This window comes from Taeniopygia guttata, chromosome 5 (genome assembly GCF_048771995.1).
Source record: "Taeniopygia guttata chromosome 5, bTaeGut7.mat, whole genome shotgun sequence".
Lineage (NCBI taxonomy): Eukaryota > Metazoa > Chordata > Aves > Passeriformes > Estrildidae > Taeniopygia > Taeniopygia guttata.
This window is the reverse complement of record NC_133030.1, coordinates 56,361,777-56,386,952: the sequence shown is the minus strand read 5'-3', so window position 1 is coordinate 56,386,952 and position 25,176 is coordinate 56,361,777. Positions and strand designations below refer to the sequence as shown.

General features: G+C 42.1%; 1 protein-coding gene across 1 annotated transcript in view; it reads left to right on the top strand.

The window, feature by feature from the left end:
* Positions 1-19,433, top strand: part of AKT1 (AKT serine/threonine kinase 1) — a 77,943-nt gene extending 58,510 nt beyond the window's left edge. Inside the window, exons 10-14 of the mRNA XM_030275099.4 lie at positions 1,072-1,200; positions 5,423-5,637; positions 12,898-12,985; positions 17,493-17,595; positions 18,101-19,433. Of these exons, the coding sequence (XP_030130959.1) occupies positions 1,072-1,200; positions 5,423-5,637; positions 12,898-12,985; positions 17,493-17,595; positions 18,101-18,180 (615 nt within the window). The 3' untranslated portion in view covers positions 18,181-19,433. The remainder of the gene's footprint in view (positions 1-1,071; positions 1,201-5,422; positions 5,638-12,897; positions 12,986-17,492; positions 17,596-18,100) is intronic.
* The last annotated feature ends 5,743 nt before the right edge of the window (positions 19,434-25,176 follow it).

Below are 25,176 nucleotides of genomic sequence, written 5' to 3'. Positions count from 1 at the left end.
TTGTGACTCTGGCAGCATTTCAGAGAACATGAAGGGTTACTGGGCTACAGGGGTTTCATTTTCACTTGCCTGCTTCTGTTCTGAGAGAAACTTTGCTGGTGCTTCTGCATGGTGGAACATTATCCTGGTCTTACCAGAGAGATGGAAGTTCACACTGCATGGATGTTGTGCTTCCTTGCAGTGTGCTCACATCATCTTCATAGTAGCTGTTTGCAGTTAGAAAACTACCTATGCTTCAAGTTATTCATTTGTTTGGGGAGCACACTAGGGGAAAAGAAACCCCAACCAAACAAGGTATTTCAGGGCAAACAAACTTGAGAAAATCTTGAGGAAAATGCAACAATAGCATTTTCTTTCTTCCTAAGAAGAGTTTTCAGAACAGGATGAAGGGATCCTGGTAGTTTATTTAGGGGCAGTCTAAAATGAAGCATGCTCTGTAATGTTCTCAGACTATGTCAGAATACTTTTGGGATCTCTGCTGGGATTTTGTCTCCCATATCACTGTGATTCCCCTGAATACACTTTATTGATACACTGAGGAAAGTGTCCTAATACCTGGTGACTTTCACAAAAATCAGATGCTCAGGGTGGGATGTATACCGTGTGCTGAGTAAATGTATATAGTGATTCTCTTTGGAAGTGGTTCCTTAACCTTGCATATGATTTCTGTTTTATTTATTTCATGCTATTACTTACTGCTACAGATTATTTAATAAAATCAGAGTAAAAGCAGGGATGAAGTTGTGTGAGGGGGAATATTTAATATACTTTCTAAAGAACTGGTGTTCTATTGCTGATGATCTTGTAGAAGCATAAATGCAATGTTCATGTTCTGCATTCTTTCTGTATATAGGGTTGGTTACCCCAAGACTACAAATTAGTTACTTAGTGTTCCCTAAAGGACTGAGGAAAATGTTACAAATGTATATTTACATTTTACATGCTCTGGCTCTGACCCCAGAGAGGATGAGGTTCAAAACTGATCTTCAGAATTCATGTCTTTGATTACCCTGCTCAGGATCAGTGTATGTTACAGGTAATCATGTCTTTTTATTTGGCTTTTATTCCCAGTTGGAAAATCTTATGCTGGATAAAGATGGACACATAAAAATAACAGACTTTGGACTATGTAAAGAAGGCATCAAGGATGGAGCAACAATGAAGACTTTCTGTGGCACTCCAGAGTATCTCGCACCAGAGGTATGTTTATGTTGGCAGTTGTGTTAAATTGCCTTCTTATGTGCCTTCCATGGTAGCAGTAGGAGTACAGAATAATTCCTGTGCCATGATGTGCTCATGCACTAACTGCTGTTATATAATTACACATCCTGAGACTCCTTTATTCATCGTGATCTGGAACACATTTTTAGCATAATGATACATGATAATTTTTTGGCGGGGTAGTTTCTTCCACTTGATGGAATATGTACATTTTACTGTAACAGTGCTTGTTTCTTGTATCAAATACATAATTTTAAAAAATTCCCTTTTAATCAATTCAACTATTGTATGATAGATTACCTTTTTTGCAGGTTGTTATGTGTTGTCCTAGCTGAAAGGTTATCAATAGGACTTCACTTAAGAAGTTGAAGTATTGTCCAATTCTTTTACTATTTTAGGACAGTAGAAGGTGATATGCATTCAGAAACAGGACACACCAAGCTTTTTCTGCATTATTTAGCATGTAATGCATTAAAAATGTTGGCTGTTTTATAACTATAAAAGCACATGATATTTCTCAGTGTAGATTTGAGCACTCCAGTTTTAGAGGAAATAAATCCAGGCAGGGGATCTCAGTTCCCAAACAGTATGTTTTGGGTAATTTTTTTAATGCAATTTTTTTTTCCTTTTCAAGTGCAAAACGCAGAAGCGTGTTTGCAGGTTTGTTCCTGGAATCACTGTGAGTTAGTTGTGCTGCAGAGGTGGTGTTACAGCTGGGAGTGAGTTGGGGCAGCTGAGCAGTGAGGTCGGTAGTAGGGGTTGTATGCTCAGTGCTCTGCAGGGACACGCTGGTTTCTCTGTCCACGCTCAGAGCTGTGTGGAAGCAAACTCCTGCTCTCACAGGGCATGAAGCCCGTGCCAAGGTGCTGTGCCTTGCACGAGGGCTGCTTCCCTTGCAGTGGGGCTTTGCCTCCTGTGGCATTTACGTTTCCATCCTGCTCGGAGCACACACGCTCGGAGCCTTGGGCTGCCGGCAGGTTACGGATTGTTGGCACAGCTTTCCTCTAAACTGGGAGACTTGAGCACTGCAAACCTGCCTTGAATTGAACTGTGCAAAAGTAACAAAGATGGAAAACCAGCGTGGAGGAGGAATATTTCTGCTGCGAGCCAATGTCTTTGCTGATCAGCCTTTTGTGCTCCCTGCTTTCATAGTGGTGGCAGCGTGCTCTTGGGTTTTGTTCGGTTTTTGTTTTTGTTTTTTTTAACTCCCAGCTGCTTTCAAGGGCCTCCAGTCCTTTGTAATAATGAAGAACATGGGCACCTGTCGAAGTAGCTTGCAGCAAAGAGGAGGAGCCAGTCTCATGATGACTGCCAGCTTTTCCATGGATCACCAGAAGTCTTCAGTGAATCTAAATTGGGGTCCATGCACCACAATTTGAGATTTACTGATGCAGAGAGTAATTAGCAGCATGACAGAGTGTTTATTATTCATAAACACGCCTTTTATTTTAGCTTCCCTCTTAAAATCAATTGCTGAACTTCAGTTTCTCATCAAGGATTTTATGAGGATGCTAAAAATATTTATTGTTTTGGTTTTTCCTAACTTGGATTCTGGGGATTCCCTGTGCTGGCAGTTGGGCTGTTTTTTTCTGTTCTGTTACTTGCTATTATTTTTTCTTTTTTAATATTTATGATGAGTTGGCTCATCCAAAAACCCTGAAGGACAAATCCTTTTGATTAACTCAGTTCTCTTCCTTACTTGCAAATCCCATCTGTGAGTTGGAGTGTTAAATTCTGGGGAGGCTTTTGTCATCTGGTTAATAGCATGCAAAAATCTGGAAATTGTGTGCAAGTGATCTTCTGTGCATTTAAGGTCATACATCCTTAAAAGCAGGGGTGTCGATGCTCCTGTCTGCATTTGTAACTCGAGTCCAGCACAGCAGCGTGTCTGTACAGTTGTTGCATCGTTGTTTTTAGGTTGATACTGGAATCTCATGCATGGATGACAGTGACTGACCCATGTCAACTTTGATGTGTCAGATGCATCAATGGCTGTGATGTGTACAGCTGTTCTGCCTTCTCTTTCAAATTCCATCTCACAACAGTCTAGAGCTGCTCGTTAAGAAATGATGATCCCTTAATTTAAGTGAAATGACCTTGTCACTTTACTGCTCCCCAGCTATCCAGTGTCTTGCACTAAATCATGGATGAGTGCAATATCTCAATATCTTTTTTTTTGTTACGGTGCATTTTTGATACTCACTCCATTGCTCTCTTCCTACACAATCACTAATATGATGATATGCTCATTGTGCTAAAAAACACTGAAGAAATAAGCACTTTATATTCTGTTTAAAATTAATGGAGGTGAAGGAAATAGTTGTAGTTAGTAATCTAGTTTATAATACAGAGTATTAATACACTTTCTAAAGTAACATCTGAAGTGTTTACTACATTTCAAAAGTTCCTGTAATATTAACTACGTGCACAACAAAGGCCTCTGTGGTTTTCTTTTTCTTTCAGTCTCTCCTATTGCATCTCTTGCAGCAGTTTAAAAAACAAAAATACAAATCGGAGGCCATGTGAGTGTTTTATTTTAGGCAAGCCAAGTGTAGGGGAGTGTGAACAGGAAGCGCTGGTTGAGCGGGGTGACTCAGAGCGGGAACTGCATTGTCACACAATCTCCGTGAGCCGAGGGCTGCCGTGCCTCGGGAAGGACGGGGCCGGCTCCTGGAATCCCAGCCGGCGGCAGCTGTGCCGGCCGCGTACATGGAGGGGGCAGCTGCACAGCCAGCTGTCGTTTGGTGTGAATCATACGGCCGGGGATGCTGGAAATAGACCGACGTGGGGTAATCTAATACCTGGCAGCCTTTTGATTTTTACTGCAGGCCCTCTCCCTCCTTCACATAATTAAGGGGAATAATTAGTGAATAAAGAGTGCAAACAGTTGTTACAATAAGTGCCTTGATGCTTCTTTTTCATGTGCAAAACCTTTATATCAAGATTTGTAAGACATTAAGATCTTGCTTTTGTTAAACTTGCACTGACTTGGGCTCTTATACCTTTTAAATTTTGAATGTTAAGTATTCTGAATCGCAGGAATGTAAGCTCACACAGACACTGTCCAGTAAGAAAACAGGATGGTGGTGCAGTTGTGGTTTGTGCTCTTAGCAAGAGTAAGCTGCTCAGTGCAGGACCGTGCAAGGAGTAAAGATGATAACTAAAACCTGAGGACAGGGTCTGGAACATGAGATGTTGGTGTCAGCTACGGACAACTGCAAAGGAGACACAAAGTCTAGAGGAGTCCTTGTAACATTCACTGCACAGGCCACAAAACACTCCCCACTCCCTTCAGCAGCCCACTGTGCAGAAGATCAGAAATGCACTGTGGCAGGGCTTCTCTGGAGCCAAGCAGGAGAGGTGGAGAGTGCTGCTGGGGTCCTGAGTCCCTGCACCAGCCACTGTTTTGCTAGGTAGAAGTACCCAGGGGAAGAGAAGAATGAACTGTGCTGGGCTCCTTTTGCTGTGAGACTGGCAGAAATCCACCCCACTGACTGTTCTGTGTTTGCAGCCCTCTGAGCAGGGGCAGAAGTGCCTTTGGAGCGGGGCACAGGGTTGGAGGGGAAACGTTTCCAGACAATTTGGCTGCCATTTTCCAGCCTTAGAGTTGGTCAAATATTAGAAATGTTGTTCTGGCTCTTAGTGTTTAATGTAGATTAGTTACTGAGTGTTTGTGGGTGGCCTTTTAGGATGTGCAGAGCCACCCCTTTGGGATGCAGGTTGATAAGAAGATGATGGATATGGTTGGCTTTTTGCTTGTGAAGGAACAGGTTGATGGCCTTTTCTCCCTGTACTGTCTCCTTGGTGGGTTGGGGTTTTTCTAAAAACTTGGATCCCATTTGGAACAGTTTGTGATGAATAAGTGAGTGTTTAACAGCTAGCTCTGTAATGTGAGAACAGTTCTTGGCCTTTGGACTTTCAAAGGTTGTGCTTATCATGACCATAATGTGAGGGAGGATGGGAGAAGGAAGACAAGGAAGTTGCTGTAACATACCTGCTGCCTCCTTTTCCCCCCTCTGCTCACCCAGGATGGTGAGCATGGATGCCAGTTCTTTTCACATGGTTCTTCTGCAAATACTCTGCTGATAAATTTGGCTGTATCGTGAAAGATGGACTTGCTGGGGTAAATTTTGTTTCTTGAGTTCTGTGTTCATGCCTAGTGTGGGAGTATCTTCTAAATCCTTTTCCTTACAATCTGCAGGTTCTGGAGGATAATGACTATGGCCGTGCAGTGGACTGGTGGGGTTTAGGAGTTGTGATGTATGAAATGATGTGTGGCCGGCTCCCTTTCTACAATCAGGACCATGAAAAGCTCTTTGAACTCATCCTTATGGAGGAGATCAGATTTCCACGCACATTGTCACCTGAAGCAAAATCCCTCCTGTCAGGTTTGCTGAAGAAAGATCCTAAGCAAAGGTGAGGCTGTTGCTTAATAGTTGCACTTTTTTTAAGTTATTTGAGATAAAAATTGTAATTTAATTTTTAATCAATTCTAATTTATTATCAAACAGGATGCAGCAAGTGGATCTACTAATTTATTTTTAACTTTTTATATGAGCTGACAGTGTAAATAGCAACATGAAGCAGCAGCTTTGGTGCTGACAGAGTATGGTGGCTGCCATTAAAGCAAAACTATAGCCTGGGATAAAGCAAGTTAACCCTACCTTTGGCTGTAATGAATCCAGTGGCTGCTGTGATGCTCTACACCAAATGCTTTTACCTTCTGTTGCAATTAAGGGTGCCGTCCCTTTCCTGAATTTTTGTCTAGATATGTGCCAGTGATTTAGCATCCTGCTTTGGACAGTAGGTGGTGATGTTTGTACCAAGTTTGTGGTGGAGTTTATACGATGATCAATTGACTTTTCTTATTTTCTCCTTTTGTTTTTGTTTTTCTTTTATTGCTGTATTTTTAAAAAAGTAACCCTTGATTTAAAAACAGAAAAAACCCACAAAAACAGCCCCTAATGGCTAACAAACGAAAAATGGAACAAGATCCAAAAAGGATGTTGACCTTCACAGAGATAAACATCAGTTTAAAAACTTGCCATCTTGTCAACCCAGACATTTTTCAAACAAATAATATTGTGACTCTGCCCCTGATCTCCTGTCCTGAACCTTCCACTGTTAATGGGCCCCAAATAGGAAACCTTTCATGTGAGGTGCAAGCAGAGAATTCCGGTTTACTTCCCGGTGTTTGTTTAGTCTCCGTGCATGTGTGTGCACATAGCAGGAAAATGGGATTGCCACTACCTGGATACTTGCAGCAAGGATTTCTGTCATCACTGTAGGCTATTTCCTTCACTATTTTTTGATGGAAGATCCTGTTGGGAGGTCTCGTAATGCAAATCCACAGGTTTTAATGTTGGAGGGTTGATCTTGGTGCTGCTGTGGGGAGGGGGCACGGCTGCCCAAACGTGGCCAGCCCTGTACAAGGTGGCAACAGCTGCACCCCCTCCTGAGCCCGGCGCCTGTGAGGGGACCTCCAGGAGGAGGTTGTGTAATTGATGAGCAGCCCCCAGGCTCTGTGCTCTGGCTGCAGCCCCTGCCAGCAGCATTCCTGCCCAGTAAAGCACTGGGTTAAATGCAATTGTGACCCTTTCATAGCTTATTCAGGTGGGGCCTTTCAATCACTGGGAACACAGGCAGCATCTGCTGCAGTTTGTTCTTAAAGGAGCATCTCTGATGAACCAAAATGCAATTTGTTTACAAACAAAGAATACCCACTCGTTTCTAATGACAAGATTTTCCCAATGCCAATAATTACTCCACAATATGCTCACTTTATACAAATAGCCACTTCTTCACATGTATCTTCTGCAGGCTTGGAAGCAGCACTGCTCTGATCTGGTGGACAGATGATTTTCATGCTGCTGATAGAAATAACTGACAAGCCTGCACACATGCCTTATTGTAATTATGCCTAGTTACACTGGTGCTTCTCAAGCTTTTTTGAATCATGGACTGTTCTTAAATACTGCTTTCTCCCCAGTCACTGTTCCATAACTTTAACTGAAGTTGTGGTTCAGCAAATCCCCTGCACTTTGGGACATTTCAGGCAGCATGGAGAACTGATCTGGAAGCACTGGAGGTAGAAGTCCTGCATCCTGCCCTTTTAGTGTTATGTTCCTTTTTTCTGGGTGGTCTGGGTGCTGGGGAGGGTGCCTGGCATACTTGGTAGTTGACTCACAGTGCGCTCATGGATCCATATGGACAAAAAACAGCCAGAGAGCTACTGAAATATATTCACTGAAATGTTATGTAATAATGTGACAGTCTGTGCTTTGGGGAACCACTGTGTAATTCAACAGAAATGTCCTCTGGTGCCCAGTGATGGACAGAAGTTGGTGTCATTGTAATGTTTGTGGCAGAAAGCGTCAGAATTGGCAGCGTATCTTTGGATGAACTTTAGAGTGAGATGGAGGAGACAGCCAAAACCATGAGAAAAAGGAAACTGGGAGATGTTGTCACTTCCCCTAAAATAATCAAAAAAAAAAAACAACCAACCCAGCAATAAAGGTTGATATAATGAAGCTTAGTGCCAAGGATACTTTAGGTTAAATATCAGGGAGCTAGGTAATTGTGATCTGTATCAGTGAATTAAATCTTAAAAATGACCTGTTGCACCTGAGCTGGATATACTGAAGCAGTGTTAGCACACTGTGTTCAGTAATACCACTTCAGTCTCAAACTCCCAGGCATATGGAGAAAATGCGAAGAACAATAAATTGTATTCTGCTTTTAATCATGGCTATTTCCTAAATTTGGTCATACGAAATCCATTTTGTAAGAGAAAAGGAATTTTGAAGTTTCTTTTGGGATTGATAGAAGTTTATTAATCTTGTAATGTGAGCCCTAATTTTCCTAAGAAGGAAAAAATCTATTCTGTAAATATTTCCTGTTAATGTGACCTGAAATTCCCCTTCGCTGCTTTGTGACATGGATCAAATAACAGAAGGTAATCAGAGCATTTTTTCATACATGAAACAACACAGTTTTTACCTTTTATTGTTCTTCCTCTGGCTGTAGAGACTGTAGCTTGTGAAAGTGGGCATGGATCAGAGCACCCCGTGTAAATGGGCTAAGTTTAGATTGGTGGATGGGTTTAAAATCAGTGTCTTGCAAGCTCTGAATCTTGGCAGGTTTTTAACTTGAGAGAACTTCAGGATGGCTTAATCTGAATTTTGATCATTGATTTCACTACGTGCCTTACCCTGTCATAGGCCAGGGTTGTGCAGCCTGGGGTTTGTCACAGGCTGCTTCACCTGCCTCTGTGGTGCTGTTGGACCTTGCCATTCAGTAAGAATAATAGGAAGGTGATGCAGCATTTCAAAAACACCTGTTCAAAGATCTGATGACTTCAGAGAGTTGCAGCTGTGGCTTTGGAGAGCTGAAGGCACTCAGTGGGCCCTGGTGGTCAGTTTCTCAGTCACACAGAGATCTGGTACTTCATTCTTCCCTAGCCATGATGGTTCTTTCCATATCCACATGAAAGATCAGTCACAGATGTTCAGGAATGTGAGCGTTGATCAAGCCCTTACATGTATGAATACTGAACTCGTTGGTTTTTTCCCTAGTGAAAGGAGGAGATTTGTAGTTAAGCTGTGTGTCTGTCCTCTCTGCTGCTCTGCTACAGGAAGGTTAGGTGGCTCTTGAGCTCCCCTGTACTCAGGCACTGGGAGGTCTGCAGCCCTCACAGCCACTGCTCGTGTTGGAAGAGTTAGAAGTGACACTTGGGGGGACTTGAGGGGCCTGGAGGTGGTCCCAGCTAGCTGGTGGCCAGCAGAAAGAGGTAGCCTTGGTCCTCTTGGACAGCACACTTGGGTGCCTTGGGGACATGCAGAGTTTTGGAGCCACACATGACAGCTGGCTTGTGTTTGCTCTGAAACGTGTGCCTTGAGTAGGAAGGTGCTTCTGTCTCCAGACAGCTTCAGGGTCCTGTGTATCAGCTGAAGTGCAAAATGCTCACATCTTCATGTTTCACCAGGTGCTTTGAGATAGGCTGAGATTTAGCTGTTGTGTATGATAATTTTAGTCTAAATCAGTTCTGTCCACGGCGATTTAGACACATTCAAACAGTTCTCCCACAGAGATCTAAATTGAAGCTGAGAAAAACATAAAAGGCAAGTTTAAAGATTTTTTTTCTCCCAGCTTTCCAGAAATCACTATTTTAGAAACTTCCCAAGCTTCACCAACCTCAAACATGACTCCTCTTGATTACTGATGTTGCAAAGTGGGAGCTTTTTCAGTGCTTTTTGTATCTACCATGTTTGTGTCACATGCATGTGGTTAATGAAGAAGTGGGGAAGTAAAGCTCAGCAAAGAGCTGGGAGTTAGCTGCATTAGGCTTTCCAAAAGTTTTAATCTCTGAGCAGGAAAAAACCCAAAGACTCTGTGTACAGGGCTTTGGGAAGAATTTGGCCTTTTCTTCCAAATCTAGAGTATTCAAATCATACTGTTCTCAAAGCCAAAGACAGCTTCTCTGTGCTGATAGTGCCAGTCACAGGAAACTGATGTGGATACAGTTCCCAAATCCTTCCTGTGGCTCTTAGAAGCCTCTGAAGGTAAGGGCTGTAGTAAAATGAGCTACTGGTGTCCATCTTGTTTGTATCAGAAAAGGAGAAATAAGAATCTGTGTGCTTGGAGCTGGTGAACACCAACAGCCTTTGCTGGCCTGTTCTTAAGCCTGGTGGGGCTGTTTGTGCCATTGTAGAATCAGGGCAGGGCTGACTCAGAGAAATCATGTGAAGACAGGGCTGAGAACTAAAAGTGTGCAGGTTTCTTTTTAAAGAGCTGGGAATGGACCTGGGAGCTGAGCACTGTTTACTTCTATGTGGGCAAATAGACATACATATTATTTTTCACATGATCCACTAATTGCAATCTTCCTATATGTTTGCAGACTATATTTATATACATATGTTAAAAATACAGTACAGCAAATTTTTAAAATTATTTCTATACGATAAATCTGTGGAATGATGGCTGATTGCCTCAGATTATGGAGCACAGACATTTGTCATTAAATGGTTAAACGGACTTAAAAGCAATATGCAGTTTCATAAAAATTTAAAATGTGAAAATAATTTCATTTTAATATTGATGTTGCATTTTGTTAATAATTTTCACTTTTGGATTTAACTAAAATAAGAAAGTCTCTCAAGTGTAGATAGAAGTTGAATGAATAACTAGAATTGTTTGCTGGTTAGGTTTTGAGGGATGTTTTCTCTTGTTTTTCTTTAAATTGCTTTTTGGCCTTTATATGTTCTGTTCTGTTTCTTTGTATACTGTAAATTTCTGTAGCTTCTGCTTTTCAAGTCCTATATATACTATTTTTGGCTCAAGTCCTATATATATTATTTTTGGTTCTGTCTGAGGACTTAAATGTGCAGAATTTAACTTTAATGATCCAGGAATCTCTTCAGAGCTCTTATTTCTGCTGCATTTTACTTTAGTTATTGCATGTCCATATGAAAGACAAATCTGCTGCTCTTTACATTCTCACTGGTGCTTAACCGTGATTTTTGTGCTAGTTGCCAATTTAATTGTGTTGTCCTTGAGACGGACCTTTCGTAATAATTCTGGAAGACAAAACTGTATTTTGGAATAAATCCATATCCAAAATACAAGGTTTGTGTTGTTTGACTAGATTTGTGTAATGTTCAAAAGGTAAGTAAAACATCTGGAGTCTTTCTTGGCATTTCCCTGAATATGTGTTTGCCCTTCATGGAACACAGGCTCGTGTTAGATAACATATTCTGCAAAGCACTTGCACATGGCTGCAGCCAGCCAGCCTTCCTGCCTGCTTCTGCAGGACACCATTCAGGTGCTTCTGAGCTCAGAGTCACTGTGCCCTCCTGTGCAGTCTGTTGACATCTGTGGATAAAGAGGACTGACTCCACCCTCTTCATCAGCCATCATCATTGTGCTGTGGAAGCAACAAGGAGTCTGGCAGAGACTTGGCAAAGCCACTACACCTGGAGGGAGCCAGCCGAGAAATGATTGCTCACAGAGTTTGTTTCTATTCCCAGGCTGCCCTGCAGTTTGTCTCTGTTCCAGGCTGCTCTGCAGCTGTAGAAAGTGCTGCCAGGCAGATGGGAGAGCCCTTGGGTGGACTTGGGTTGGTCTTAGAGCTCACCTGGGGAGGAGAGAGGTACTGGAAGGCTGGGGAGCTGTTCCACTGCACATTTTTTAAAGGATGATAAGGAGCAAATCCCTTAGGGCGCTGTGGCACTGTCATGGAGGAGGGCAAGGAAGCAATCACGGCCCCTGGACTGTCGGGCACCTGTGCTGCTGCGTGTCTCTGGTACAGCTGTGTCTCTGCCAGCTTGCCTTCTGTGCAGATGGTGCTCAGGCATGGCTGAGGGCTTGAATGCATCAGGATCCATTCCCAGTGAGCACTGAGAACAAAGTGTTGCAGTATGTGACTTTTCCATGCTGAACTGTCATCCAGTGCTGTCCCAACAGCATTGTGCTTTCATGCTGCATTCCAGAGCATGCAGTCTCAAGCTGTAAAAATACCACTTCAATGGCTTTTAGCAAAGCCTTCATATTTTCTCTGATATTTTGAACCAAACCCCTCCCCTCTATCCCCAGATAATCATGAACTGGGCAATAGGGTTAGCACAGGTGGCCCAGAGGACGTTCAGGGCCAGATGTTGTGCAGCAGTGGATAAGACCTGGCCAGGTCTTGGCTTCGAGCCAGAGAACAGGCCTTGTCCCTGATGTCTGTAAGAGTATAATTCTAGCCTGGGTCTTGTGGAGCTGTTGCTTCCAGCTCTTCAAACAGGGTGAGGATCTCAGTTTGCCAGTGGCACCAAGCATGGGAGAACAGGCAGATCCTAGAGATCAGCCTAGGTGAACATGGTAACACCTGAGCGTTGTTTTAACCTTGTTACCTGAGTCTCCTGCTGCTTACCCAGTATCTGTTTTGTTTTCTCAGTGCCTGCCTTTGCTTGCAGATGTGATTCAGTCTTTTAGAGAACATTTTAACCTCCACAGCAAAATTTAAGCATCAGTTAGCTCAACACTGCAGCTAAACTGATTGCATCTATAAGCTGTGTGGACAGTTTTATTTTGGAATAAAAGTGCTTTATCTTGATATACCTCAAGTCAATAAAACACCCTTTGTGCTTTCCTGAAGCCAAGGAAGAGGAAAGATTTGCATATGCTGTGATATTATCACTGCAGTTGTCAACTGTTTTCTTTAATGGAAATTTAAATCAGGTTGCATAAATCAGTTTGCCTTAAAAAGCCTTATCTCTCTTTCACTTCAAATTCTGTTTTACTGCTGGCATCACTGTGCTGTAGAAGACTGTTAAGGGGTAGTTGCATATAGAGAGAAGGATTTGTGGCTCAGACCTTTTACTTACAGGATCTGCTGTGGTCCCCAGGACAGCATCATTCCTGAAGGGCAGGTCTTTTGATCTGTGGGGTTTTTTTTCTTTGTCTAACAGAGACATTTTTTCTAATTCTGTTTGTTAGCCTCTTTATCTGTTAGTGGAACTGTGTTGAAGCCTAAAATAAGCCTTGCACAAAAAACCAAACACACAGCAAATGCTAGAACTGCTCCCAAATGCATTATATAAACTCAGAATTTCTTCAGTACACTGCAATAAAAATTGTATTAGAAAAAATAACTGTACTCAAACATTTAATTACTTATTTTGCCTCCTACAGGTTAGGTGGCGGTCCTGATGATGCCAAGGAAATCATGCAGCACAAATTCTTTGCTGGCATTGTTTGGCAAGATGTATACGAGAAAAAGGTATTTATACAACTGTTCTCCCAAGGTGAATTGTAGCTGTGGATATATCAAATGTTTCAGATTTTGTTGCTCTCTAAAGGTAGAGAAACCCTCCACAGAAAAGGTTTGTAGTTGTTTTTAGCAACAACTTAATATACTGTAATCACATTACTTCTGGATTTTTATTTTGCAGTGATAGGAGTATCTCTTAATGAGATACATGGTTTTATGGCTGAATAAATAGGTTGTAATCAAAATAGCTTCCAAATTTAGAGAGTATATAAGCTTTTAAAATGGCTTTTCCTGTCACCTTTTGCTGCCATTTCTTGTGTTGCCTGACACATCCCTTGCAAGCCCAGAGTTACTGCTGGCTCCTGAGCATCTGAAGCCAGACTTTCTAGAGGGAGGAGCAGAAGATGGGCTCTTCTTTCCCATTGCATTTTTCCTGCCTTTTCAATCTAATGTTGTCAGCATTAAAGACAAGTCCAGACAAGTGTAGACTCTTACATCAATCCAAGCCTAATACTATTTTCTGTGTGTGGCAAAGGACTGATATAAGTGTTGGCGCTTCATGGTATTTCTCATGGGTTTTCTTTGAGACCCACTGGGTTTGTTGGCTTTTCAATGGGAGCCACTGAAGTCAAAGAGCCCAGCCCTTCATGTAAGAATGTGTTTCATCAATTGTCTGTGCCTCAGTGCCCCTTCCTTCTCAGATAACCATTTCACACCTCCAGGATGCCCTGCTTTGTGCTCTTAAGGATGGTGTGCTGTTATCCTCTTAGTTCAATTCTCAACAGCCACATTTTCATAACACTCATGGAATGCAGCCAAACGTGGTGGGTCTGCTGATTCAAGGCTCCCATCTACTGGTGCCACACAATCTTACTCAATCCCAGCCTTTCCTGATTTCCCTCCTTCCCCCAGCTGTCCCTTGTGGTATCAGGTCTCATTTGATCTCTGAATACAGTTTGGTTGTCCCTCCAGTTGGTGGGAGCAGGTAAGAAACGTGGCAGATTTTGAGTTTCCATATTGTAGTGGGAGCATTGTCCAGTGCCTGTATACAGCTACAGAGAGAGCTCTGTTTCCTTCTCTTCTTTCACATCCTCACAGATCTGTGTGGCTAAAATAACTGAAAAACCATAAAACAAGTTTTTGTGCCTTGAAAGTGTGGATAAGACATTAAGATCTCAGTCCTTTCAAAGCATCCCTTGAGGGAGAGCTGCATGGAGTCATGAGGGAAGGAGAAAGTTCCATGGAGTTTATTCAATATAACATGAAAAGATCTGAATTCCTGTTCTAAACAGGAAGTTGTCCCCCTTTTCACCCAGTTGACAAGCTGAATGCTTGAGGGTTTGCTGGTTTTATGCACTTGAAGGTAAAAAGCTGACAATGGGGCTCAAATATTTTGAGTAAAGCTATTTGTGATTGGTAGTAGTCCCAGTTCCCTGAACAGAAGAGAAATCACACAAGCTGGAGGCAATGTTTTATTTAGCCATTGGACTCAGAAAGCCTTTGGAAACTCTTCCATAGTGGTAATGATTCAGATTATTCTGAAAACTATCAGGAAATTCCAAATACTTGCATCTTTTAGAGCAAACCATGTGCTAATCCTGACCTTGGCCTATCCAGGAGTCTGGATGCTGGCTTTTCTTGTGTCCCATTAGTGCTTGCATCTGAGGTAGGCATGCTGTGCAAATGGAGAGCCTGTGAGTAGTTGCTGCCTATATTCTGGTGGTCCAAAGAGGGTCTTGCAGCATTTACCTGAAGTGTAGTCCCACGGATTGAAGCTGCATTTTGTCAGCTGCTGAGAGGTGTTTGTGTGCTAAGCTTGGTTCCCCGCCATCTCCAGTAATGCTGGGTTATGAGTATGGGCCTGGGTAAGCCAGAATGTTTGCTTTGTAATTAAACTTTTTGGAAGCATAGCTTTGCTTTAAATTATAAGGAGCTTTGAATAACTGGGGTTGTCCCCCAGATTTAAAATGTTTATTAGGCTCACTTGGAAGCATGCTGTCTGTCTCTGGTGCAGAGAAGGTGCAGTTTAATTTGCAGTAATTTGCCCACCCACAAGCAAAACATATGCAAAGAGATTTTAATCACATGGGGGCTCTTTTCTGGTCTTTTTTCTCTCTTAAACCAGCATGAGCCTGTGGGTACCAATGCTGGTCTGCAGCCGTGGGAGGCTACAGGTGGCAGCTCCCTGCCAGTTGAACTGCAGAGCTATTGCAGTGACAGCTTTTCAGTAAAGCGACATATTTGCTTGTTAAAGCCAGCGTTGGAGCTTTCTGCGGCTTCCCCTCTGTTTCCAGCTTAGCGCTCAGAATTTGACAGCTAGGGGGAAAAGATGTCTGGTGGGTGCATCATAATCTGTCTCAAATTGCTTTTAACAGATACTAAAATAAAAAGGAAAATGATACAGGCAGCGCTAGCCCGTTCCACATGTGTGCTGGCTTGGGATTGCTGCTCTGAGTCGCTCCAATGTGCTCAGTTCAGGTGGCTGCTGCAGTGCCCAAGTCCTAAATCACTCCGAGCTGTGCACAGCAAGCAGAGCAACTGGGGGCACTGTGAGTGCCAAAACCACCATTAGCTTAAAAGGACAGCCAGAGCTACAAACACATGCACAGCCTGTCAAACCCAGGGTTGCTTTGGGAAGTAGGCAGAAACTGCTGCAAGGAGAGGGAGGATAGAGTTACACGAGGAAGAATATTCCTGCTCCACAGGGCTTTTATATGTAATATGGTGGTGTGATTTGATTGAGAAGTGTTATTAACATTATAATGTAAAGCATTCCCTCTTCAGTAGCTTCAGGGGACTGCAGAGCTTCAGAGTAACTCCTGAATTTGGGATATTCTATTTCCTTTTCCTTTTTAAATTCAGGACATAAATACCACTTCTAAGGACCTAATATTTTTTTGTAAGGGTAATGTACCCAGCTCCTTTAAGCCATTCTTGGGTACAGAAAATTGTGAGTAATTGGGAAAAAAAGATGATGAATATATACTATAATTGTGCTGTCTTATAATAAACAGAGCTTTTTGCTTTAAATTTTTAAAGATTGATTTAAACATTAAATGCTTCTTTGCATGTGGGAGCACACCCATATGTATACATTACATTTCTTACAGTCTTTACATTGAAAATGAACACATTTGATTGGATTGCTGTTTATAAGACAGGACACTCTAGGTGCTCTCAAAACAGATCAGAAAGACCATCCTGGTGATAGGGAACTTGAAAGTTGTCAAATGATTCTTCACATCCAAGCAGGAGCCAAAGTCAGGGGTGGGGAGGAGGTGTTTTGCGTATTCAACATTTGCTGATGTTTTCCAGGTAGTGATTTCTGTCACTGTAGGGTCATTCATGTTTGTATAAATGCAGACGTGCATGTCTCGGGGTCACTGCATAGTTCCAGTTGGAGCAATTTACCATCCACCTTGCTAAACCCCTCCCTGCAGTTTTGGATTGGAAGCTTGGTGCTTCCTCAGTCACGCTCCTGAATGGCTGCCCGGTGTGGCTGTGTGCTATTAAAAGATGGCCACGCGTAACCCCGGTGCTGGGCGAGCAGGATCCCGGTGCTCTTCTGTGCCCAGGAGGGCTCAGAGCCCTGTTCACATCCTGCTGCTGCCCCTCCCTGCAGGGGAAGGTGAGCAAGGTGTGAATCCCAGCTCCAGTGCCCTCCAGAGCTGTCCGTGTTCCAAGTGTGTGCATCTGTATGCAGCCAGCTCCCCATCCCGCTTCCCGGCGCTCCTCCTCCAGCCCCAGCCAGGCAGCTCCACTCCATCTGGAGCTGCTCTTGCCAGAGCCTGCCTAGGTACACATGGATGATTTCCAGCCGCTCTGCCCGAGTGAGTCTCAGGAATAAACCCCAACGAGTGCAGCTCCTGGTGTAGCAGGAAGAGGATGTTCACTCTGACTGGGCTCAGGTTTTTGTAAGCACTCCAGGTTCTTGAAGTTTAGAGTTGACATCAGGCTGCTTTTGGAGTATTAATTAAAGCTTAGTGTTGCTGCTGCCTTGGCCTAGATTCTGCTGGGTTGGTCAGAGCTCCAGTGTGAGCTGCATGGGCACAGTAGCGCTGTAGCTGAAACTTTTTGGTGAATGTTACAACCTTTGTGGTGATACACAGGATTAGCTGATAAATTTCATATCACTAAGCATCTTTCTTACTCATTTTATTCTCCTTAAGCATAAATCTGACTAGATGAGGTTGACAATTTCCATATAATTATGTGGGGAACTAATACGTGTTATTTTTAAACATTGGTCAGCACATTATTACTTGAAGAAATTTTAGGATTCTAAGTTTTCTTTGTGCAGTTAAATCCTAGGGAAAAATGCCTTAAATGCCCCATAAGCAGTAAGTGCACACTTAAGTATTTTTTACTGTATGTGCTTCCTTCTTTGTGAACTGGTGTTTTTTAGACATTTTAGGAATGTAGAAAAAGGCACTGTAGTTTGTAACTATGTCAAATTCTACTTGTTTCAAGCAGCACTGCAAGAACCTGTAAATGGACACTTTTTTTCTTTCCTTAGCTTGTACCTCCGTTCAAGCCACAAGTTACATCTGAAACAGATACAAGATACTTTGATGAAGAATTTACAGCACAGATGATAACAATCACTCCTCCTGACCAAGGTAAAGTTTTTCCAAATGTTTCCCACTGTGTTCTCCACACCACCAGAAATAATTTGCAATGATGTGTCTCTTCAGCCCATATGAAAAAGTATCAGTTTAAACTTGAGGGCTTTCCATATGTATTTGACCAAGAAGTTGGTAAATTGATGTGAAGCTTTCTACATCTTTCCAGTTTTGGAAATGAAAAACCTGTTTAATGAAATTATTTGTACTGTTGTCTTTTCCAAATTTGCACATTCCCACTGGAAATCAGTGATAATAATGTTTAGCTCATGTCCATATCTACATGCACTGTATATATGCAAGCAGTCAGTTGAGCGTGGGCTAGTGTCCCATAAAAATATTGTATTTTTGTGATAACTGAGCATGTATGATGCTCTCAAATAGCAATTGCCAGAAATTCGGAACAGCGAGTTCTTTACCATGCAGTATCTTATTGTTCATTGGCTGAAAATAAAAATAAAGGTAGCAAATGTTACCTAATTTTTTTTTTTTACTCTTTCAGATGACAGCATGGATTGTGTAGATAACGAGAGAAGACCTCATTTTCCTCAGTTCTCCTACTCAGCCAGTGGAACCGCTTAATGTTTTGCCATTCAGAAACAAAACAGACTGCATTTTGGGGACCTTACTTCAATGGACACTAGAGAACTTTCTATATTATCAAGTTACAAACTGTGTTTGTATTACGACTTAGATTAATTTGTAGGAAGCCTCACAGATTCTGTATTTAAAACAATTCTTTGATGCATTTTTGAGAAGGAGAACAAATCCATTCTTTAAGTATTATGTCAAGGCTTTTATGCTGAATCACCATACGTTTTTAAGAATATACACCAAAACTGTTTACTTTAGAAATAATTAAGGTATTCAACATATCAGCAACTCTTACCAGAAAATCCCCTTATTTTATTTATTTCATACAGTTCATTATCTAAATACAGAATCTGCACTCTGATCAATTAGATTTATATAGGAAGATATAAGACTTTAGTAGCTAGTGCAATAATATAAGCAACAAAGTGAACAAACTCTGGAGGGTTAAGGTTCAAACTCATTTTGGACAGCAGTGAAGTGTCATCCAACTCCAGAAAACCAACTATAGGAACAGCATTAATGGCCTCAGTGAGGTAAATCAAAAAGCAAAAGTTATTTTTGTTATAACATCTGCTACAAGACATTACATATCAAACTGAATCGGTGGGACTGCCACGCCGTACAGATGACTATTTCATTCTAGACAGTGCATTTAATTATTCCGTTTGCATAGAATCTAGGAATACTTCATAGGATTGGCTTCTCAGAACCTAGAAAATGCTTGATTTACCAATCTAATATGAAAGGCAACAACACAAAATCACCCACTTCCACCACTGTACAGAAATACCACACAGGTCTAAGAGAGAAATCATCCTCATGAGCGAGTCAGCCAGACACGAGTACCTTTGGCACTGAAGTAATGACTTGTTGCCGCCTTTTTTTTTTTTTACAAAAAGATATATGAATATATATAAACACTTAATGAGTTTTTGCATCATGCCAGATCATTTCTTCTTTCTTGAGTGTGCATTAAAGGTATCAACCAACAGTTCATGGTGCCTTCTCACTCTTGAAGGTTCAGTTTAACAGTGTTTCCCATGTATAAAAAAAACTAGGTTGAAACTTCATATGTGTTCGAATAATAATGATGTTCAGAAAGTGAACTCTTTTTTTGTTTTTCATTTTTAATCTTAGTGGGAAATTCCCCACACCCTATTTTTGTTGTATCATGTTTCTTTGTAATTTTCATAAAAGCAGTCTTACTCTGTCTCTGCTGCAAATAAAGTTATTCCATTGTAGGTTGCGTTCTTTAAATTGCGCTTTTTTTTAGTTTTTTTCATTCTCTTGACTGTATAAAAAATAATGACATGTACTCCAATTAAGTAGCATTCAATATTTTTATTTGAAAGGAAGTATATTATGAAAACCCTCTCTTCCCCTCTCCATCAGATGCTGCTGTGCTTGCACAGAGAGCCCATCATCTTGACTTTTTTTTAACAACACTCAACTCTAGAATTTTTACTCACGATATGAAAGTTTCCCTCCAAATAAATAAAATTGCTTTAATGAGTTAGGTTCTTATTTCTTGTGGTAGGAGCCTTCTGAATTTGTAGAGATGCAACAACTGCTCCCGTTTCTCAAGTTTGATGTGCACATCACTGAAGGATTCGGGTCGTTCTGTTCCTCCTCAGTTGTTTCATCTCTGTGCTGATCATTTTGCAAAGATAATTTTGGAAAACGCTTGTTCAGAGAAAAGCAACCTGTGCCAGGAATAAATTGTCTTGAGGTGAATGAGGTCTGGCCTTGTTTTGCTGCCCTCCTGGTGCCAGCAAAAGGCCCTGATGTGCAAAGGTATTTCTGTTCCACCACTCAGGCCAGTCTGTGCTGCACGGTCTCTAACACTCTCCAGGCACCAATGTTAATCACAGCTGAGAGGTGGTTAGAGAAGGCTGGAATGTCCTTTTTCAAACATGAATACAAAGAACGAGATCTGAACATCCAAGAACAACTGCAGTGTGCTTCAGAATAAGCAACAGGAGTTGCAGCCGTGGTAAGCTATTAAACATCCAGCCCGTGTTTTGGTTCAAAGAATAAGCTGTAATTCCCAGTGCGATTTACTGCGTGTTTGTGCAAGGAGGGAAGGGGAAGAGGAGATCTGTGTCTCTGTAGAGGCTGGTGCTGGACAGCCTGTCCCATTCAGCAAGTCTGATCTAACTCCTCTCCTTCCTTTGCTTCCAAATCTTCATCTACGTCTCCAGCCAGCCCAGGGATCAAGTCCAAGGAAACTCTTCTGCAAGTCTTGACAAGTTTTGAGCCAACACAACTTTGTGCATCCAAATATAGGCAACACTACTGAGCAAAGGTTGCCATTATCTGCCCCAGGAAAATGCTCTGTCAAATGCAAGAGCAGGCACGGATCAGGTTGTTTTATTGAGGCTGATTATGTCTCATTATTTTTCTGCCAATTGTTGCTAATGGATTGTTTTAATTCCCTTATATAAAATGGAACTCAAAACTGCCAGAAATCTCTGACTCTTAGTATGGTTAGCAACTGAGAGCTGTGAGGGCCACACTGAATGCTGGATCTTCTGGACACATTTTGCCAGTGATCTAAATACCTTGCTTGTTGTCCATAATTGAGTGGTTATGGCTGTTACAGCTGTATATCTGCAAACATAAAATGTGTTCTTTACATTTTGATTCAGCACAGAAAATCCTAGTGCAAAAACCTGTGACCTGAGTGTCATTCACCTCAGATTCTTTTTGTACCATATATGCTGAGACTGCTTAAATCTTGCATGTTTCTTTAGCTCTTTGATTTTAAACCTCAAAACTTCTCTAACAATTTCTACAGCCAAAACCTCCCTATTCTTCCTTCTGGCATTCAGAAATGTCATCTTGCTCTGGTGTTGCACGTTGCAGCAAAGATGGTGCATCCCAGGTTCTGAGCACTGGTAGTGGATCTGTGTTACACCCCAGGAACTTCATTGTAAATTCGGACTTTGAGAAAAACAGGAAAAAAACCTCTTGGCAAGAGCACATAAGTAAGTTCTCTGTGTGCCTGTGACTGCAGTCTGGAATTGAGGTCAGCTGGGCAGTGCCTGAAACAGACTGAGTCCTGTGAGTGCTGCTTGGGGTTGAGACATGGGCTGGAGCCAGGTAATTCTGCAAATTCCAGTTTATATTCTCTCGTGTAACTAAAGCATTCAGTAGAATCCCACTAGGATATGACAGGCTGTTCTCCCTTTAAAGTGGATGAATATGACTCTGGTTCATAGCATCCCAAACTTTTGCATAAATTGTGCAAAGGTTCCAAAACTTCGCACAAACTGTGACCTCTACCCCCCCCCCCAACTCCCCCTGCCCAGTACAATAAATAGCTTTTTCTTCATTTTTATTTATTCACCTTCACTCCTCCAGCAGGTGTCATCCACCTGCTCTCCAGCTCTCATCCTTGCCTCGAGCCCTAGCTGCTTTTTTAATTCATTCACAGTTTTCCACCTGAGAAACAAATAATGATAGTCTTCAGAGGTTTGAGGGCAAAAACTTGCCTGGATTGTTTGAATTGGATGGTCCTTGCTTTAACTAGTGGGAAATTTTGTCTGCTGCTTCGGACTGTGCCCATGTGTTGAAGTGCTCAGTGCACCAGCACTGTGTTTTCATACTCCTGAGTGTTTGTGGGGCCTTTTCAATCTTTGTCAGAGAAAATACCCTTTGCTGCTTAGAGAGCACATGCCAAAACAGATTTTTATCTCCAGTAGCTGTCTGTAGGATGGTGGTCTCAGATCAGAGGTCACAGCCCACAGTGGGAATGCAAACTCCAAGGAGACAGAGATGCAGAAGAGGAGCCCACACACAGAAAGTGCCTGTGCAAGTTGTACAGATCTGCCTGAGAAGTTTGGGAAATGAAGATTTAGCAGGTCTGGTTTATTTCACTGTATCTAGAAGAGCTTCAGAGGTAAAAACACAGTTGAAGAAACAGGTGAACGTAAAGGATCTTGTTTCTTCAGCGCTGCAAATGAGTGTTTGTCTTCCACTTGGAGCTCATTTCTGTAATAACAGGGAGGTTCACTGCCACGAGGAAGAACACGCAGGGAACACCCAGTGCCTGTAGGCAGCAGGATTATTGTCCCCCTGCAGCTGAGCCTGCAGCCCTGTGCCCGCTGCCTGCTGCAGCATATGCTGCATCCTAATCAGGTGATGGCTGCTTGCTCTCTGCCCGAAAGCATTTTAAACAAATGCAATTTGTTAACAGCAGTTCCTGCTTGACATTTTTTTAAATTTCTCTAACTGATGGTCGCCACCCTGGTTTTGTGAGGGTGGTGGGTTCTTAAGGACCAAATCAAGGTATTCATATGTAAAAACTCTACTTCCCTCTGTGGTTTTTCAGCCTGCACATAGCTCAGTTCTGTTTCCCGTTTGCTGAAGTGCTGCTTCACATGGGGTTTTTTTGCCTGTAACTGGGTTTTTTGGCCTTCCCCCAAAGACTGGCTTTGTGTTAAATGTAACCCTGTTTTTCACACTTTCTTCATGTCTTTTTTTCAGGTTACTGTAATTTCTTGTAATGTTGCGTTTCATTGGGGCTTTGAGTTTGTTTCAAGAAGATAAATGGCAACGCAGCATTTGCCGTATTTTCTGGATTCTGAAGGTCTCTCAAATTCTCTACATACTAATACATTCACCCTGCAGAAGATAGAATTATTTTTATGTTGGGGTGTAAAGTCTTCACAGAGGACACACAGACCCTTCCCCATATGCTGTGATCTTTAGTTAAACTCTCTGTATCTATTCCTTTGTGCTGCTGTGTCCTTGCAGTACTGATGCTGTTACCCAGGAAGTTGTGTAGTACTGAAAAAATCTATATCAGAACAAAAAATAGTGATTGTGATCTTCAGCAGAGTGCCTGAGAGTTCACTGAAATTGGATTAAAATGAACATGAAATTCATTCTTAAACATGCTGGACTCGATGGTCTTTGTGGGTCCCTTCCAACTTGCCTTATTCTGTGATTCTGTGATCCTGCTCTGCATTAGGACTTGCTGCACTTTAGAGGCTCCTTACTCTGAAATTGGCTTTTTATTTTAATTCACTGGGGCACAGATCTGACTTCAGAGAACAATTCCAGCACTTTCTCCCACACACAGGGCTGGAGCTCATAAAGCATCTGAGTGATTTTTTTTTCTAAATAGCTAATGAATTTTTCTCACATACTTGATAAATTGCTCCAGTGACTTTTAAAGGCTTTATAGATATGCAGAAAGATCAAAACATTAGCCCTTCAATGAACTTCCAGAACAAAAAAATGGAGTGATATTATTAGGGTGGTTGCAGCACACAGTAAATTTTCCATATTATATGTTTAGTTGTTGTGATTGTTTCTTATTCTGATGATACTGGGAGAAATGAAACTAAACAGGAAGACAGGAATACCTGGTCCCCATCCAGTAATGAGTGTAGAATGAAACAGAAAAAGCAGAGAGAACAAAGTGTCTTGGAGCAACTGCAGATTGGAAAGTTGCAGAGGAAAGGAAGTGGAAGAAAGTGGAACAAAATGTACTTATTTACGCAGGTGAGGTCATAAACTTAATGTGTAACTAAGATAAAGGGATTAAACTCAGTATCTCCCTTTATTTGATTGTAAAACTTAGAATCAGGTTACGTCTCCAAAGTTTTACCTTCTGTGGTGTCTTGCTCAACGCGAAGGAAGTGGGGATCAAAGGTGGCTGCTTGGTGTTTAAAATGATCTTTTTTTTAAATTCCCATAAGCAGCAGAGGGGGTTGTAATGAGGGCAATGCTTCCTGGACAGGTAACTTTGAGAAACCTCTCCTAGCTGTGCCTTGGCTGAGGTAGGAGAGGCATCCCAGCAATGCAGGAAGGCAGAGTTTGGCTGGAGGTCAGCGTGTGTGGCACTGAGCTGGCTGGGGTTCCCCTGTGCACAACAGTTGTGTCAACTTTCCTTTCAGATCACGGACAGTAACTAGGTTTTTATTAGCCATCCCTCTATAATCTCTCCTCACAAGAAAAGAGAAGTCAACAAGGACACCTCACACAGGAAGAAAACCCTGGATATAAATCCATTTATTTTCCTAAGGGGTTCAGCTGCAGTTTTCTCTGAGCAGCACCGGATCAGGCACGCAGGCTGGTGGAGCCCCAAGCACCCGAGGGCTGCTGCACAGGAAGGCTGGAGCAGCACAAAGAAGCTTCCAACTCCCCATCTGGAAAAAGCCCCCACAGGAGCACAGGCAATGGCGATGCCATCTGTCTTCTGCCGAGCAGATCTGCTCTCCTGGGAGCAGGAAAAAAGCTGGCACATGGAGGTGGGCTTTCAGTTCCCTGCTGCACCGAGGCTGGATGCAGATTGCTGGGTGGCACCTGTAGAGACCAGCCTGCACTACTGAGTTTCTTTCCCCTTTTTTCAGTTTTTGGTTTTTTTTTTTCAGAATTCCAGTTCTCTTTATTTGCCTTTTGCCTTATGACATCATTCTCCCATCTATTCCCAGCAGACAAGGAACAATGGATTCCTTCTTCCTCTTCTCCCTCTCTTTCAGTCTTTCTTTGTGCCTTACCCTGTCTCTTACCTTCTGCAGTCCCTTCTAGAGGGAATACCTCTAGAATACCTCTTTAAATAATTATTTTCCTCATGCTGGATGCTCCTTGGGTCACTGTGGAGACTTCATCTGGCCCCAGCCCATAGGAACACTTACAGTGTCCGTAAAGACCCACGTCCTCAAGTTTCATGTGGACTCTTGACTGGTGTATTTTGGCATACTGGCCTAAACAAAGAAAAGAGCAAGACTCCCATTGAGTTTTAAAGTGATTTCCTATTCCTACTGATATTTTTTATATCAATTCTGCTACAGATAAGAGGAGGAGATAAGTGCCCAGTGCCTTTTGTCACACGCTGTTGCTCCTTTAGTAGAGTTAGAAGAGGATTGATTGCTTTAAAAAATATTTAGTTACCCCTTGCTATCTGGCATCCTTTTCGTGTTACATGACATACCTAAATTTGTGTGAATTTCCACCTGATAAATATAAAAAACC